This window comes from Oncorhynchus mykiss, chromosome 8, assembly GCF_057628025.1.
Source record: "Oncorhynchus mykiss isolate SJ-2025 chromosome 8, ASM5762802v1, whole genome shotgun sequence".
In the NCBI taxonomy this organism is placed as follows: domain Eukaryota; kingdom Metazoa; phylum Chordata; class Actinopteri; order Salmoniformes; family Salmonidae; genus Oncorhynchus; species Oncorhynchus mykiss.
The window spans coordinates 81,753,117-81,771,833 of record NC_143029.1 but is presented as its reverse complement, the minus strand read 5'-3'; the positions used below and the strand labels follow the sequence as shown (position 1 = coordinate 81,771,833).

The 18,717-nt window shown below is 44.8% G+C and overlaps 1 protein-coding gene across 4 annotated transcripts in view; it reads left to right on the top strand.

Moving 5' to 3' along the window:
* The window catches only part of LOC110531006 (calmodulin-regulated spectrin-associated protein 2), a 92,589-nt gene that overhangs the window by 69,728 nt on the left and 4,144 nt on the right, over positions 1–18,717 (top strand). For 2 of the 4 annotated variants that reach the window (XM_090182781.1, XM_036986421.2), the window contains exons 7-18: positions 8,023–8,113; positions 8,290–8,386; positions 8,555–8,577; positions 8,710–9,082; positions 9,222–9,879; positions 9,985–10,125; positions 10,461–10,662; positions 10,979–11,159; positions 11,413–12,070; positions 14,086–14,222; positions 14,720–14,928; positions 16,298–16,394. In XM_090182781.1, the coding sequence (XP_090038907.1) occupies positions 8,023–8,113; positions 8,290–8,386; positions 8,555–8,577; positions 8,710–9,082; positions 9,222–9,879; positions 9,985–10,125; positions 10,461–10,662; positions 10,979–11,159; positions 11,413–12,070; positions 14,086–14,222; positions 14,720–14,928; positions 16,298–16,394 (2,867 nt within the window). Of the gene's footprint in view, positions 1–8,022; positions 8,114–8,289; positions 8,387–8,554; positions 8,578–8,709; positions 9,083–9,221; positions 9,880–9,984; positions 10,126–10,460; positions 10,663–10,978; positions 11,160–11,412; positions 12,071–14,085; positions 14,223–14,719; positions 14,929–16,297; positions 16,395–16,717; positions 16,799–18,717 lie in introns of those variants that run through there. The other 2 variants (XM_036986419.2, XM_090182782.1) reach the window with 2 other exon arrangements.

Genomic DNA, 18,717 nt, shown 5'->3' with positions numbered 1-18,717 from the left:
TGTAAACATGTAATGTAACCGTGTAATGTAAACATGTAATGTATTGTAACTATGTAATGTAAACATGTAATGTAATGTAACTATGTAATGTAAACATGTAATGTAATGTAACCATGTAATGTAAACATGTAATGTAATGTAACTATGTAATGTAACCATGTAATGTAAACATGTAATGTATTGTAACTGTGTAATGTAAACATGTAATGTAACCATGTAATGTAACCATGTAATGTAAACATGTAATGTAATGTAACCATGTAACGTAAACATGTAATGTAACCATGCAATGTAACCATGTAATGTAAACATGTAATGTAATGTAACCATGTGATGTAAACATGTAATGTAATGTAACCATGTAATGTAAACATGTAATGTAATGTAACCATGTAATGTAAACATGTAAGGTAACCATGTAATGTAACCATGTGATGTAAACATGTAATGTAATGTAACCATGTGATGTAAACATGTAATGTAACGTAACCATGTAATGTAAACATGTAATGTAATGTAACCATGTAATGTAACCATGTAATGTAAACATGTAAGGTAACCATGTAATGTAATGTAACCATGTAATGTAACCATGTAATGTAAACATGTAATGTAACGTAACCATGTAATGTAAACATGTAATGTAACGTAACCATGTAATGTAAACATGTAATGTAACGTAACCATGTAATGTAAACATGTAATGTAACGTAACCATGTAATGTAAACATGTAAGGTAACCATGTAATGTAATGTAACCATGTAATGTAACCATGTAATGTAACGTAACCATGTAATGTAAACATGTAAGGTAACCATGTAATGTAATGTAACCATGTGATGTAAACATGTAATGTAAACATGTAAGGTAACCATGTAATGTAATGTAACCATGTAATGTAACCAAGTAATGTAAACATGTAAGGTAACCATGTAATGTAATGTAACTATGTAATGTAAACATGTAATGTAATGTAACCATGTAATGTAACCATGTGATGTAAACATGTAATGTAACGTAACCATGTAATGTAAACATGTAATGTGATGTAAACATGTAATGTAACTATGTAATGTAACCATGTAATGTAACAATGTAATGTAACCATGTAATGTAACTATGCAATGTGGTTATAGACTGCTAGAATGCGTAACATGTAGTATAGGAACATTAGTCAGAACCAATTGGGATTCTGGTCCTGCCCCTAACTGTTGGCACACTGTGTCCTTTCCTTAGACTGTGTGTGTGTGTGTGTGTGTTTGTACCAACCTCCTATTTAGTGAGACAAACACAACCAATAGGAGGCACAGGGCCCCCTTTGGCCTGTCGTGTATATACACACACACACACACACACACACACACACACACACACACACACACACACCACTGGGTGTGTATAGACTGGTCACAGTGCAACAAGCGTCTCAGGGAGGGGCAGAGAGTGAGAGAACGTGTCCTGAAGAGCAGCTAAAGGCCCTGGCATGGAGCCAACTCACTACTGGCCAAACTTTCTCCAGAACCCCTAACCAGACCACCACAGTGTGGGTGGGTGTCCTACACTCTGAACTCAATGTCCAAAAGCTCTTGACAATCCAAAGGGGAATATCCAAGCAACAATGTTTTGAAATCTTCAGTCCAGTCTTAGTTTGCGGGGAGGTTGTGGTCAATGAAGACCCTCCATTCCATAGAGACAGAGGCCCAGTCAGAAGAAGTGGATGAATCATTAAAGGAATGAAGCCATATTATACTCTGTGTTGTGTGCGTCTATGGCACACTCTAATATATATCAGTTTTCTCCACTATACACTAGATGTTGAGGTAACGGAGAAATCTGAGGCTGCCAATAACACACACACCCACACTCAGTTACTTAGCAACCAGGGTAGCTTGGAGGCAGCTTTACCTGCTATCCCTGACCTCGTCATTGATCTACCAGCCACTATACAGTATGTTGCCTCGTCTGTGACTTGTCTCAACAGAGACACCTTCTGGACAAATGCAGTTATTTGGATGTATTACATTTCCTTTCCCCCTATCTAACTTGTGTGTTGTGTTTTGTCCTGTTGCAGAACAACTACCTGGTGTTTATGCTGTGTTTTGTCCTGTTACAGAACAACTACCTGGTGTGTTGTGTTTTGTCCTGTTGCAGAACAACTACCTGGTGTGTTGTGTTTTGTCCTGTTGCAGAACAACTACCTGGTGTTTATGTTGTGTTTTGTCCTGTTGCAGAACAACTACCTGGTGTGTTGTGTTTTGTCCTGTTGCAGAACAACTACCTGGTGTTTATGCTGTGTTTTGTCCTGTTGCAGAACAACTACCTGGTGTTTATGCTATGTTTTGTCCTGTTGCAGAACAACTACCTGGTGTTTATGCTGTGTTTTGTCCTGTTGCAGAACAACTACCTGGTGTTTATGCTGTGTTTTGTCCTGTTGCAGAACAACTACCTGGTGTGTTGTGTTTTGTCCTGTTGCAGAACAACTACCTGGTGTTTATGTTGTGTTTTGTCCTGTTGCAGAACAACTACCTGGTGTTTAAGCTGTGTTTTGTCCTGTTGCAGAACAACTACCTGGTGTTTATGCTGTGTTTTGTCCTGTTGCAGAACAACTACCTGGTGTGTTGTGTTTTGTCCTGTTGCAGAACAACTACCTGGTGTGTTGTGTTTTGTCCTGTTGCGGAATAACTACCTGGTGTTTATGTTGTGTTTTGTCCTGTTGCAGAACAACTACCTGGTGTTTATGCTGTGTTTTGTCCTGTTGCAGAACAACTACCTGGTGTTTAAGCTGTGTTTTGTCCTGTTGCAGAACAACCACCTGGTGTGTTGTGTTTTGTCCTGTTGCAGAACAACTACCTGGTGTTTATGCTGTGTTTTGTCCTGTTGCAGAACAACTACCTGGTGTGTTGTGTTTTGTCCTGTTGCAGAACAACTACCTGGTGTGTTGTGTTTTGTCCTGTTGCAGAACAACTACCTGGTGTTTATGCTGTGTTTTGTCCTGTTGCAGAACAACTACCTGGTGTTTAAGCTGTGTTTTGTCCTGTTGCAGAACAACTACCTGGTGTGTTGTGTTTTGTCCTGTTGCAGAACAACTACCTGGTGTTTATGTTGTGTTTTGTCCTGTTGCAGAACAACCACCTGGTGTGTTGTGTTGTGTCCTGTTGCAGAACAACTACCTGGTGTGTTGTGTTTTGTCCTGTTGCAGAACAACTACCTGGTGTGTTGTGTTTTGACCTGTTGCAGAACAACTACCTGGTGTGTTGTGTTTTGTCCTGTTACAGAACAACTACCTGGTGTTTATGCTGTGTTTTGTCCTGTTGCAGAACAACTACCTGGTGTTTATGCTGTGTTTTGTCCTGTTGCAGAACAACTACCTGGTGTGTTGTGTTTTGTCCTGTTGCAGAACAACTACCTGGTGTTTATGCTGTGTTTTGTCCTGTTGCAGAACAACTACCTGGTGTTTATGTTGTGTTTTGTCCTGTTGCAGAACAACTACCTGGTGTGTTGTGTTTTGTCCTGTTGCAGAACAACTACCTGGTGTTTATGCTGTGTTTTGTCCTGTTGCAGAACAACTACCTGGTGTTTATGCTGTGTTTTGTCCTGTTGCAGAACAACTACCTGGTGTTTATGCTGTGTTTTGTCCTGTTGCAGAACAACTACCTGGTGTGTTGTGTTTTGTCCTGTTGCAGAACAACTACCTGGTGTGTTGTGTTTTGTCCTGTTACAGAACAACTACCTGGTGTTTATGCTGTGTTTTGTCCTGTTACAGAACAACTACCTGGTGTTTATGCTGTGTTTTGTCCTGTTGCAGAACAACTACCTGGTGTGTTGTGTTTTGTCCTGTTGCAGAACAACTACCTGGTGTTTATGCTGTGTTTTGTCCTGTTGCAGAACAACTACCTGGTGTTTATGCTGTGTTTTGTCCTGTTGCAGAACAACTACCTGGTGTGTTGTGTTTTGTCCTGTTGCAGAACAACTACCTGGTGTTTATGCTGTGTTTTGTCCTGTTGCAGAACAACTACCTGGTGTTTATGCTGTGTTTTGTCCTGTTGCAGAACAACTACCTGGTGTGTTGTGTTTTGTCCTGTTGCAGAACAACTACCTGGTGTTTATGTTGTGTTTTGTCCTGTTGCAGAACAACTACCTGGTGTGTTGTGTTTTGTCCTGTTGCAGAACAACTACCTGGTGTTTATGTTGTGTTTTGTCCTGTTGCAGAACAACTACCTGGTGTTTATGCTGTGTTTTGTCCTGTTGCAGAACAACTACCTGGTGTTTATGCTATGTTTTGTCCTGTTGCAGAACAACTACCTGGTGTGTTGTGTTTTGTCCTGTTGCAGAACAACTACCTGGTGTTTATGCTGTGTTTTGTCCTGTTGCAGAACAACTACCTGGTGTTTATGTTGTGTTTTGTCCTGTTGCAGAACAACTACCTGGTGTTTATGCTGTGTTTTGTCCTGTTGCAGAACAACTACCTGGTGTGTTGTGTTTTGTCCTGTTGCAGAACAACTACCTGGTGTTTATGCTGTGTTTTGTCCTGTTGCAGAACAACTACCTGGTGTTTATGTTGTGTTTTGTCCTGTTGCAGAACAACTACCTGGTGTGTTGTGTTTTGTCCTGTTGCAGAACAACTACCTGGTGTTTATGCTGTGTTTTGTCCTGTTGCAGAACAACTACCTGGTGTTTATGCTGTGTTTTGTCCTGTTGCAGAACAACTACCTGGTGTTTATGCTGTGTTTTGTCCTGTTGCAGAACAACTACCTGGTGTGTTGTGTTTTGTCCTGTTGCAGAACAACTACCTGGTGTGTTGTGTTTTGTCCTGTTACAGAACAACTACCTGGTGTTTATGCTGTGTTTTGTCCTGTTACAGAACAACTACCTGGTGTTTATGCTGTGTTTTGTCCTGTTGCAGAACAACTACCTGGTGTGTTGTGTTTTGTCCTGTTGCAGAACAACTACCTGGTGTTTATGCTGTGTTTTGTCCTGTTGCAGAACAACTACCTGGTGTTTATGCTGTGTTTTGTCCTGTTGCAGAACAACTACCTGGTGTGTTGTGTTTTGTCCTGTTGCAGAACAACTACCTGGTGTTTATGCTGTGTTTTGTCCTGTTGCAGAACAACTACCTGGTGTTTATGCTGTGTTTTGTCCTGTTGCAGAACAACTACCTGGTGTGTTGTGTTTTGTCCTGTTGCAGAACAACTACCTGGTGTTTATGTTGTGTTTTGTCCTGTTGCAGAACAACTACCTGGTGTGTTGTGTTTTGTCCTGTTGCAGAACAACTACCTGGTGTTTATGTTGTGTTTTGTCCTGTTGCAGAACAACTACCTGGTGTTTATGCTGTGTTTTGTCCTGTTGCAGAACAACTACCTGGTGTTTATGCTATGTTTTGTCCTGTTGCAGAACAACTACCTGGTGTGTTGTGTTTTGTCCTGTTGCAGAACAACTACCTGGTGTTTATGTTGTGTTTTGTCCTGTTGCAGAACAACTACCTGGTGTGTTGTGTTTTGTCCTGTTGCAGAACAACTACCTGGTGTTTATGTTGTGTTTTGTCCTGTTGCAGAACAACTACCTGGTGTTTATGTTGTGTTTTGTCCTGTTGCAGAACAACTACCTGGTGTGTTGTGTTTTGTCCTGTTACAGACCAACTACCTGGTGTTTATGCTGTGTTTTGTCCTGTTGCAGAACAACTACCTGGTGTTTATGCTGTGTTTTGTCCTGTTGCAGAACAACTACCTGGTGTTTATGCTGTGTTTTGTCCTGTTACAGAACAACTACCTGGTGTGTTGTGTTTTGTCCTGTTGCAGAACAACTACCTGGTGTGTTGTGTTTTGTCCTGTTGCAGAACAACTACCTGGTGTTTATGTTGTGTTTTGTCCTGTTGCAGAACAACTACCTGGTGTTTATGCTGTGTTTTGTCCTGTTGCAGAACAACTACCTGGTGTTTATGCTGTGTTTTGTCCTGTTACAGAACAACTACCTGGTGTGTTGTGTTTTGTCCTGTTGCAGAACAACTACCTGGTGTTTATGCTGTGTTTTGTCCTGTTACAGAACAACTACCTGGTGTTTATGTTGTGTTTTGTCCTGTTGCAGAACAACTACCTGGTGTGTTGTGTTTTGTCCTGTTGCAGAACAACTACCTGTTGTGTTGTGTTTTGTCCTGTTGCAGAACAACTACCTGGTGTTTATGCTGTGTTTTGTCCTGTTACAGAACAACTACCTGGTGTGTTGTGTTTTGTCCTGTTGCAGAACAACTACCTGGTGTTTATGCTGTGTTTTGTCCTGTTGCAGAACAACTATCTGGTGTGTTGTGTTTTGTCCTGTTACAGAACAACTACCTGGTGTGTTGTGTTTTGTCCTGTTGCACAACAACTACCTGGTGTTTATGCTGTGTTTTGTCCTGTTGCAGAACAACTACCTGGTGTGTTGTGTTTTGTCCTGTTGCAGAACAACTACCTGGTGTTTAAGCTGTGTTTTGTCCTGTTGCAGAACAACTACCTGGTGTTTAAGCTGTGTTTTGTCCTGTTGCAGAACAACTACCTGGTGTGTTGTGTTTTGTCCTGTTGCAGAACAACTACCTGGTGTTTAAGCTGTGTTTTGTCCTGTTGCAGAACAACTACCTGGTGTTTAAGCTGTGTTTTGTCCTGTTGCAGAACAACTACCTGGTGTGTTGTGTTTTGTCCTGTTACAGAACAACTACCTGGTGTTTATGCTGTGTTTTGTCCTGTTGCAGAACAACTACCTGGTGTTTAAGCTGTGTTTTGTCCTGTTGCAGAACAACTACCTGGTGTGTTGTGTTTTGTCCTGTTACAGAACAACTACCTGGTGTTTATGCTGTGTTTTGTCCTGTTGCAGAACAACTACCTGGTGTTTATGCTGTGTTTTGTCCTGTTGCAGAACAACTACCTGGTGTTTATGCTGTGTTTTGTCCTGTTGCAGAACAACTACCTGGTGTTTATGCTGTGTTTTGTCCTGTTGCAGAACAACTACCTGGTGTTTATGTTGTGTTTTGTCCTGTTGCAGAACAACTACCTGGTGTTTATGTTGTGTTTTGTCCTGTTACAGAACAACTACCTGGTTTGTTGTGTTTTGTCCTGTTGCAGAACAACTACCTGGTGTTTATGTTGTGTTTTGTCCTGTTGCAGAACAACTACCTGGTGTTTATGCTGTGTTTTGTCCTGTTACAGAACAACTACCTGGTGTGTTGTGTTTTGTCCTGTTGCAGAACAACTACCTGGTGTGTTGTGTTTTGTCCTGTTGCAGAACAACTACCTGGTGTTTAAGCTGTGTTTTGTCCTGTTGCAGAACAACTACCTGGTGTTTATGCTGTGTTTTGTCCTGTTACAGAACAACTACCTGGTGTGTTGTGTTTTGTCCTGTTGCAGAACAACTACCTGGTGTTTAAGCTGTGTTTTGTCCTGTTGCAGAACAACTACCTGGTGTTTATGTTGTGTTTTGTCCTGTTGCAGAACAACTACCTGGTGTTTATGCTGTGTTTTGTCCTGTTACAGAACAACTACCTGGTGTGTTGTGTTTTGTCCTGTTGCAGAACAACTACCTGGTGTTTAAGCTGTGTTTTGTCCTGTTGCAGAACAACTACCTGGTGTGTTGTGTTTTGTCCTGTTGCAGAACAACTACCTGGTGTTTATGCTGTGTTTTGTCCTGTTACAGAACAACTACCTGGTGTGTTGTGTTTTGTCCTGTTGCAGAACAACTACCTGGTGTGTTGTGTTTTGTCCTGTTGCAGAACAACTACCTGGTGTTTATGCTGTGTTTTGTCCTGTTGCAGAACAACTACCTGGTGTTTATGCTGTGTTTTGTCCTGTTACAGAACAACTACCTGGTGTGTTGTGTTTTGTCCTGTTACAGAACAACTACCTGGTGTGTTGTGTTTTGTCCTGTTGCAGAACAACTACCTGGTGTTTATGTTGTGTTTTGTCCTGTTGCAGAACAACTACCTGGTGTTTATGTTGTGTTTTGTCCTGTTGCAGAACAACTACCTGGTGTTTATGTTGTGTTTTGTCCTGTTGCAGAACAACTACCTGGTGTTTATGGCAGAGCTGTTCTGGTGGTTTGAAGTGGTGAAGCCTTCGTTTGTACAGCCCAGAGTCTTTGACCCACAAGGTAAGGATATTGGTGTTTGAAAGCCAAAAAGGATGATGATGGTTGGGATTATGAAGATAAATCAACTTCATTTTCATATCACATTATATTTCAGTTTTCACCAGAACTCAGATCACGTCACGTACCTTTATTGACTTGAGGATCCTGAAGAATGATTAGTGTTTGTTTGTACCCAGCCTGTGATCCTGCCCATTCATCCAGGACTATGGGTCCTATGTGTAGCCCAGCCAAAAAGGACTTTGGGGACAGACCTGACAGCCCAAAACACGACAGGTATGAATTAATATTGAATTAATATAATCACCTGTAGTTATTTAATTTTCTCTTATTGAACAATGTTGTGAAAGGTCCAGCATAGTTCAACTTAGCAGTTACAGGAGGTATGCTCTTGAGCTTTATGGTAAAATTCTCTCTCTTGCTCTCTCACTCGCGCTCTCTCAGGCTTCAACCAGACTCTGCTTCAGGTAAGAACACAGGAACTACCTACCCCTCTCCTCAGAATCACAAACACTCCTTTATCTTATCTGGCTGACGACTCTGAACTACTACTGGTACTCTGTGTGAGTCAAGCTAATAATTTTCCTTGTCCCTGGCAGGTGTGATCAAGAGGTCGGTGTCCATGTGCTATGTGGACGGCTGTGTGGGGACGTGGCCTAAGGAGAGACGGTCTCGGGGCATCTCCTTTGAGATTCCTCTGGACGGGGACCCAAGTGCCCCTCCCTGTCGGGGTCCTTCCCTCCGAGGCATGACCCGCTCTGCCAGCACAGAAGGCCTGGGGGGGTTCAAAGTTCACCACACACCTCGGGGGGGCATGAGGCACCAACTCCCCTTTCAGCCGGTCAGCGTTAACAGTCAGGGTTGCAGTGCTGGACACATACCTGAGGAGGACTACGACAGGGACTCACGTAACTACAACTCCCATAAAGCACTGGGGCGTGGGCAGACTCAGCCACACAGGAACCAGAGCAGGTACGTCTGATGGATCTGTTGCGCGTTTTAATGTCTGCACGGGGGACACATATTGAATGTAAATATGTTACATACATGTTAACTGTTAGATGCTATGAATAAGTGTCTAATAAATGATCATACATGTCTGGTAATCTAGATATTCCAATGGCGTTCTCCCAGAGAACGGCAAGGGCGGCAGTGGCCCCGTCAGCCCGTCAACCCCGCCCAGCATCGAGGAGGCACTGAAGATCATCCACGACACAGAGAGGCCCAACGGCAGCCTGGGGCCCGGGGCCAACGGCTTCTTCCTACATGATGGAGCCGAACCTCCAGACCCAGGCGACGACCCTGACGACTACCCAGGATCGGCTAAGGCCCGGGCGGACGAGGCCGACCCCAACTCAGCCTCTACGGATGAGGTGGACACAGGGATCCACGTGAGGACGGAGGACATCCAGGAGAGTTTGGAGGAGGACAACTCTTCCCTCAGGGACTACTCTGATATAGACCCTGACTATGAGGCTATGACCCGATCCTGTCCCCTACCAGAGGGGAATGGAGAGAGGGGGGTGAGGAACGGTGACAGGGGAGAGAGGAGCAGCCCATGCCCCAGCTCGGTGCCCCCCGCCCCCCTGTCCCATGTGCCCAGCCCTGCCTCTTCCTCTGGCGGTTCAGGCGGAGGCGTGGTTCGCATGACCAGCTTCGCCGAGCAGAAGTTTCGTAAGCTTGAGGGACGGAGCAGTGGAGGGACCACCCCCGAGAGCTCCGAGATCAATGTTCTGAACACGCCCCCCGCACAAACTGCCACACCTGAGGTCAGTAGAGAAACTGTCTCTCTGATCTATTACTCTGTTCCCTCTCTTTCTCTCTCAACGTCCCTTTTCCTACTCTGTGTTTCTGTCTCTCTCTGCCCCTCACAGGGCTCAAGCCCCGCCCACCCAGCCCAGAGCCCGGCCACATCCTCTACCAAAGACCACACCCACCTGCTGTCGTCAGAGATGGTGCACCTGAAGATGAAGCTGGAGGAGAAACGCAGAGCCATCGAGGCCCAGAAGAAGAAGGTATAGGCTAGTTCAGCTTCCGAGAGCGTCTTCCCTTCGGCATCTGGCATCCTATTCCCTAAGGGTTCCTATTCCCTATTTCCATAGGGCTCTGTTCAAAAGTAGTGCACCATTTACTTAGGTGACTGGGTATTGTGTCAGACAAAGAACAAAACAACGGTCTACTAGGTTTTTTTTAAAGGAGCAGTCCGATCAAATGATTAGAGTTAGTTATCAATCAGAAATCACTTCATTTAAACCATCATCTTGTTGGATAATTTAGCATACCAAGCCAGCATGTTCATTGGCTATTAAAAATGTGCTGAAATAATCAACCATTTTTGTCACTGTTTCAGGTGGAAGCAGCGTTCACCCGGCATCGTCAGAAGATGGGGAGGACAGCCTTCCTCAACGTGGTGAGAAGGAAAGGGATAACCCCCTCTCCCACCAGCCCCCTCCCTGGGGGCCCAGACCTCACCCCGTCAGGCAGTCTGGGCCAGGCGGAGAGGTGCAAGCCCGATGGAGCCGCTCCCAAGTCCCCCTGCGAGGAGGGTGCAGGTGGGTCACCACTATAGCTCCTGATCAAATCAAAAACTTTGCCTTGTACTTTTATTTTCCATTCTTTGGAGCATCTGAAAAATACATCTTAGTCTCATCTTTGACTCCAAATAAAAATAAAGGTTCAATAAAATCTAGCCTGGTCCCAGCTCTGTTTGTTCTGTTGCCAATTTTGTCTCGACAATGACCATTGACCATTAGTACAAAATGATAGAGGGCCAGGCTAGAGAGCAGTCATACTTCAGGATGTGTACCGTTGTATACAGGTGTGATACCCACCTTATAAAGTAGGCGTGGCCGCTGTGTCTTGCTCCAGGGTTAGTGGCTGGAGAGGTGGACGTGGCTGAGTACACTAGCTCCATCGAGAGGCTCAACACGTCCCTGGGGTTCCTGCAGACGGAGATGCAGCGGCTGGCTCAGCAGCAGGACAGGATCATGGCCATGAGGGAACAGCAACAGTCCTGGGTCATACCTCCTCCAGCGCCCTCACCACACAGGTACCACTGACACACACACACACACACACACACACACACACACACACACACACACACACACACACATATACACATACACATACAGGTATAGTAATCAATACACATAAATTGTGCATTAGAATGGCATGATATTTAGACTAAAACCATGTGTTTTCATCATTCATTAATTGTGGTATCAATTATCGCAATACTATTATCGCTTGGTTAGTTATCATTGCAAAAATGTAATTCCACATTTCTACTCTCTCTACAGGCAGCTACGGGAGCTCCGGCGAAACAGCGTAGCCGGCCGGGGGTCCGTGGGGTCCATGTCCCCCATCCTGTCCTCTGCCGGTGGTTCCCCCCGCGCCCCCCACCGTTCCCCTGGCGGCCTCAAGCGCCGACCAGCCTCCTTCCACGCCAGCACCCCTCACACCCCCCGTACCCCACGCCCCAGTGAGCTCAAGGTAACTCCCTTAAGACGGATGCTCAACACCCCCACGTCCGTGGACAGTCTGCCCAGGCTAAGACGCTTCTCCCCAAGCCAGACCCAGGTCACCTCCTTTGCCTACCTGGGACATGATGAGGGTCCTGGGGCCACAGAAGAGGACAAGGAGGGAGGGGCCCCAGGGGGTGCAGAGGAGCCCCAGAACCAAAATGAGCAGCCTGAGACACAGCCAGAGGTAGCAGAGGCGGGGATAAGGAGTGCAGGCGCTCATCCCTCCTCGCCCACTAAAGGGAGAGAGCAGGAAGGGAAGGAGGAGAGGAGAGATGGAAGGACGGAGAAGTTGGCAGAGGTGCTGTCCCAGCCCAGTAGAGACCTGATAGAAGTACCAATGTCCACACTGAAGCCTCTGGGAGGACAGGGTCTGGAGTTGAGTGGAGAGCTGTACGGAGAGGACCAGAAAATGTGCTGTGGGTTCTTCTACAAGGTAGGAATTTCAGAATTGTGAGATGACGGTACAAGTACTGTATTTAGCATGTTACGACCCTAAAATGTTGAATGCGTTCATTGATCCATTTTTGTTATAATCATAAAATATTAAAGTTACGTGTACAGTGTAAGCAATGTAAAAGCAACAGGACAGTATAATGTTCATGCAGAACTGTGTGTCTGGCACAACATGAACTATGGGATGACTCGTGAACCATGACTTCTTCTGGGTCTGGGACAGTAATTGTGTGTACTGCTAGAGTAGTAAACCGCTGAGCGATTCTAGAATGGATGCCAACTGAACTATGCTACTGTAGGAGAATGGAGCCAACTGAACTATGCTACTGTAGGAGAATGGAGCCAACTGAACTATGCTACTGTAGGAGAATGGAGCCAACTGAACTATGCTACTGTAGGAGAATGGAGCCAACTGAACTATGCTACTGTAGGAGAATGGAGCCAACTGAACTATGCTACTGTAGGAGAATGGAGCCAACTGAACTATGCTACTGTAGGAGACTGGAGCCAACTGATCTATGCTAGGAGAATGGAGCCAACTGAGCTATGCTAGGAGAATGGAGTCAACAGAGCTATGCTAGGAGAATGGAGCCAACAGAGCTATGCTACTGTAGGAGAATGGAGCCAACTGATCTATGCTAGGAGAATGGAGCCAACAGAGCTATGCTAGGAGAATGGAGCCAACTGAACTATGCTACTGTAGGAGAATGGAGCCATCTGAACTATGCTACAGTAGGAGAATGGAGCCATCTGAACTATGCTACTGAAGGAGAATGTAGCCAACTGAACTATGCTACTGTAGGAGAATGGAGTCAGCAGAGCTATGCTACTGTAGGAGAATGGAGTCAACAGAGCTATGCTAGGAGAATGGAGTCAACAGAGCTATGCTAGGAGAATGGAGCCAACATAGCTATGCTATTGTAGGATAATGGAGTCAGCAGAGCTATGCTAGGAGAATGGAGCCAACAGAGCTATGCTACTGTAGGAGAATGGAGCCAACAAAGCTATGCTACTGTAGGAGAATGGAGTCAACAGAGCTATGCTACTGTAGGAGAATGGAGCCAACAGAGTTATGCTACTGTAGGAGAATGGAGCCAACTGAGCAATGCTAGGAGAATGGAGTAAACAGAGCTATGCTAGGAGAATGGAGCTAACAGAGCTATGCTACTGTAGGAGAATGGAGCCAACTGATCTATGCTAGGAGAATGGAGCCAACTGAGCTATGCTAGGAGAATGGAGTCAACAGAGCTATGCTAGGAGAATGGAGCCAACAGAGCTATGCTAGGAGAATGGAGCCAACAGAGCTATGCTACTGTAGGAGAATGGAGCCAACTGATCTATGCTAGGAGAATGGAGCCAACAGAGCTATGCTACTGTACGAGAATGTAGCCAACAGAGCTATGCTAGGAGAATGGAGCCAACTGAGCTACTGTACAGTATACCACTGCAGATGGGATAGCTAACAGCTACTCAGTGTATATTCTGGAAGCTACCATCAACTTTCAGCAGACACAACTCAATCAATCACATTTATTTTATAAAGTCCTTTTTACATGAGCAGTTGTCAAAGTGCTATACAGATACCCAGCGTAAAACCCAGAGAGCAAGCAATGCAGATGTAGAAGCACACATGTCCTTATCCCAGGAAACAAAATATCTAGTCACCACTGCACAACATGTTCTAACTGGTTAAAATTGGTCATATGCATCTGACATGATGGAATGCCTGAATTCCCCCTGACATACATTTGACAGATCTTAATGAGGGACCTTTGAAGTGAGAGGATGTGACAATGCTGTCTGATCTCATTTAGTCTCTGGAGCTACAAAAAAAAACAAAGTAAACTAGCCTTCATGTTGGCACTGAACGTTCCATGACAAGAAGATTACAATTTCCACTCTAAGTAGAACTTTGGTGTCAACATGGCAGCCATTTAAATTCTGAAATGTTTTCTAACCTATTTCTGACTCTGTGTCCACCCCGTACCCCTCCAGGACGATGGGAAGGGAGAGGAGGACATGGCAGTGAAGAGGGCTGCTCTGCTGGAGAAGAGGCTGAGGAGAGAGAAGGAGAAACAGGAGAAGAAACAGCAGCAGGAGCTGGAGCAGGAGCAGAGGAAGGAGGAAGCACGGTCAGTCTGCACCTTCAAGGCCTTGTACCCTTTCTACTCTTATGCCCGGTCTGAAAACTACCCTTAGGATGTCTGTAAACTATCCTTAGGATCTCTGAAAACTACCCTTAGGATGTCTGAAAACTACCCTTAGGATGTCTGAAAACTACCCTTAGGATGTCTGAAAACTATCTTTAAGGGGACTGAAAACTACCCTTAGGATGTCTGAAAACTACCCTTAGGATGTCTGAAAACTACCCTTAGGATGTCTGAAAACTATCTTTAAGGGGACTGAAAACTGCTATTAGGGAGTCTGAAAACTACCTTTAAGGGGACTGAAAACTGCTATTAGGGAGTCTGAAAACTACCTTTAATAAGGGGACTGAAAACTGCTATTAGGGAGTCTGAATACTACCTTTAAGGGGCCTGAAAACTGCTATTAGGGAGTCTGTAACTTCTCTTATTTGGTAATCCCACAGAAGTACTGAAGCTTCATCTCCTTTCTCCCTTTTCCCTAGGCTGAAAGCAGAGGAGGAGCAGCAGAAGCGAGAGGACGACAAGCAGAGGAAAGATTACATAAAGAACGAGTACATGAGGAGGAAGCATTTGAAGCAGGTGGAGGATATGGATGTCAGGCCCCGTCATGGAAGTCTTAAAAAGAAGCCACGCCCCAAATCCATCCACAGGGACGTCATGGAGTTACCCAAGCCCCCCGTCAGAGCCACGGGTAACACACACATACTACAAATAGTATACAAATAGATTCTCACACACACAAGTGTTTGTTTTACTATCCTTGTGGGGACCCAAAAATGTATTCCCATTCAAAATCCTATTTTCCTTTACCCTAAAACCATCCCTAATTGTAACCCTAAATGTAACCCCTAACTCTAAAATAGCCTTTTTCCTTGTGGGGACTAACACATTAATTGAATACATTTTTGTGTTGTTACATTCACGGGATAGGTGCAGGGAAATGTGTTGTTTTACAGGGTCAGCAATAGTAGTACGGCACCCCTAGAGCAAATTAGGTTAAGTGTCTTTCTCAAGGGCACAGACAAAGTGAAAATAGTTTTTTTTTTTTATAAATAAAGAATGTATTCAAACAAAACAACATACCTTATTTACATAAGTATTCAGACCCTTTGCTATGAGATGCAAAATCGAGCTCAGGTGCATCCTGTTTCCATTGATCGTCCTTGAGACGTTTCTACAAATTGATTGTACATGATTTGGAAAGGCACACACCTGTCTATATAAGGTGCCACAGTTGACACTCCTCAGTAAAAGGCACATAACAGCCCACTTGGAGTTTGTCAAAAGGCACCTACAGACTCTCAGACCATGAGAAACAAGATTCTCTGGTCTAATGAAACCAAGAGTGTCACGTCTGGAGGAAACTTGACACCATCCTTACGGTGAAGCATGGTTGTCGCAACATGCTGTGGGGATGTTTTTCAGCTGCAGGGACTTGGAGACTGGTCAAGATCAAGGCAAAGATGAACAGAGCAAAGTACAGAGAGTTCCCTGATGAAAACCTGTTCCAGAACGCTCAGGACCTCAGACTGGGGCAAAGGTACACCTTCCAACAGGACAACGACCCAAGCACACAGCCAAGACAACACAGGAGTGTCTGAATGTCATTGAGTGGCCCAGCCAGAGCCCGGACTTGAACCTGATCGAACATCTCTGGAGAGACCTGAAAATAGCTGTGCAGCAACACTCCCCATCCAACCTGACAGAGCTTGAGAGGATCTGCAGAGAAGAATGGGAGAAACTCTCCAAATACAGGTGTGTCAAGCTTGTGGCCTCATACCCAAGAAGACTTGAGGCTGTAATCGCTGCCAAAGGTACTTCAACAGAGTACTGAGTAAAGGGTCTGTGTGTAGATTGATGAGGGGAAAAAACATTGAATCCATTTTAGAATAAGGCTGTAAACTAACAAAATGTGGAAAAAGTCAAAGGGTCTGAATACTTTCCAAAGGCACTGTAGATGTGTATTTAGTACACACACACACACACACACACACACACACACACACACACACACACACACACACACACTCAAACATGTCTTCTGTGTTTACATCGTCCAGGCACTCGACCGCGTGGGTACTCAGTCTCCAGCATGTCCCTGGCCTCCCTCAACCTGGCAGACAATGACAGCAATGTGGGAGATAAGAGGACCCCCAGGTGAGGTCAGCTATTGGCTGATTAAAAAGACAGTACAGTTATCCCGTTCCTGGTTTAGCCAACTCTTTTGGCATGACAATCTAAAAGGAGTTGAGTTAAGCAGACTGGCACCCAGGCTGGCTACGAAACAACAAAGGCCTTACAGAGCATCAAGAGCTTGAATACTCCTTCAAGAGGACATGAATGTGTCTTATGACCTTTCTATGTAATGCAACCAAAATTGTTTTCATTCTGCATCTTAACCTCTGCATCTTAATCTTCCTCTCTCTCTCTCCTCCTTGCTCTATTCCTCTCTCCTCTGTTTTCCCCTCTGTTTTGCACAGACCCCCCAGAAGCAGTAAACTAGGCACTGTGAGAGGCCATATCTCTTTCTTTTTAAGCTCTCCCAAAGAGAGAAAGGGAAGGTTAGTAACTCCCCTGCCTCCCTAGATCAGCCGAGGGCCTAGACTTTTATCTAGCTTTTATGTTTCTGCTACTGCACAGACCAGATTGATCAATCAATTCCATTTTTACTTGAGGTAATATCTTTGCAAAAAAAATCCCCATCTGACAGAATATTTAAAGAACTCACATATATGTTTTGATAATGTTTGAGCAAGACACATACAGTATACCAACATCAATTCTAAGAACACATGTTTTTAATGTAAAAAGAGCTATATAAAATACATTTGATTGATTGATAACATATGTTATTTCACGTTCATGCTGTATCAGTTGAGTGATGACCAATTACCTACTTTAAAACAGCAGAATCATTCCCCTCAGTACCACAGCTGCTTCTGCCTCAATTCATACATGATGCCTTTAGCTTCCTGCCTCAATTCATACATGATGCCTTTAGCTTCCTGCCTCAATTCATACATGATGCCTTTAGCTTCCTGCCTCAATTCATACATGATGCCTTTAGCTTCCTGCCTCCGCTCTGCTTTATGTCTCACCGACTTTGCTCTTTCTCTGCTGTAGCACTCACTGCTCTGAGGCTGCTCCATGATAGCTGCTCCATGATAACAGCTCCATGATAGCTGCTCCATGATAACAGCGCCATGATAGTTGCTCCGTGATAACAGCTCCATGATAGTTGCTCCATGATAGCTGCTCCATGATAACAGCTCCATGATAGTTGCTCCAGACTAGATATTTCAAGATAACTGCTCCAGACTAGCTGCTCCATGATAACTAATCCAGACTAGCTGCTCCATGATAGCTGCTCCATGATAACAGCTCCATGATAGTTGCTCCAGACTAGATATTTCAAGATAACTGCTCCAGACTAGCTGCTCCATGATAACTAATCCAGACTAGCTGCTCCATGATAGCTGTTCCATGATAGCTGTCTATAATAAGTGCTCCAGACTAGCTGCTCCATAATACCTGCTCCAGACTAGCTACTTCATGATAACTGCTCCAGACTAGCTGCTCCATGATGACTGCTCCAGACTAGCTGCTCCATGATAGCTGCTCAATGATGACTGCTCCAGACTGACTGCTCCAGACTAGCTGCTCCAGACTAGCTGCTCCATGATAACAGCGCCATGATAGTTGCTCCGTGATAACAGCTCCATGATAGTTGCTCCATGATAGCTGCTCCATGATAACAGCTCCATGATAGTTGCTCCAGACTAGATATTTCAAGATAACTGCTCCAGACTAGCTGCTCCATCATAGCTGCTCCATGATAACTAATCCAGACTAGCTGCTCCATGATAGCTGTTCCATGATAGCTGTCTATAATACCTGCTCCAGACTAGCTACTTCATGATAACTGCTCCAGACTAGCTGCTCCATGATGACTGCTCCAGACTAGCTGCTCCATGATAGCTGCTCCAGACTAGCTGCTCCATGATGACTGCTCCAGACTAACTGCTCCATGATAGCTGCTCCAGACTAGTTGCTCCATGATAGCTGCTCCAGACTAGCTGCTCCATGATGACTGCTCCAGACTAGCTGCTCCATGATAGCTGCTCAATGATGACTGCTCCAGACTGACTGCTCCAGACTAGCTGCTCCAGACTAGCTGCTCCATAATACCTGCTCCAGACTAGCTGCTCCATGAGGACTGCTCCAGACTAGCTGCTCCATGATGACTGCTCCAGACTAGCTGCTCCATGATGACTGCTCCAGACTAGCTGCTCCATGATGACTGCTCCATGATGACTGCTCCAGACTAGCTGCTCCATGATGACTGCTCCAGACTAGCTGCTCCATGATTTAGCTGATGTGTGTTCTTGTTGCCTCTATATACTAGACCCAGAGCCATCCAAGCTGCAGCAGGCAGATGCTTTCCCGTCCAAGGCACTGACTCCCACGGCCAGGCTCATTC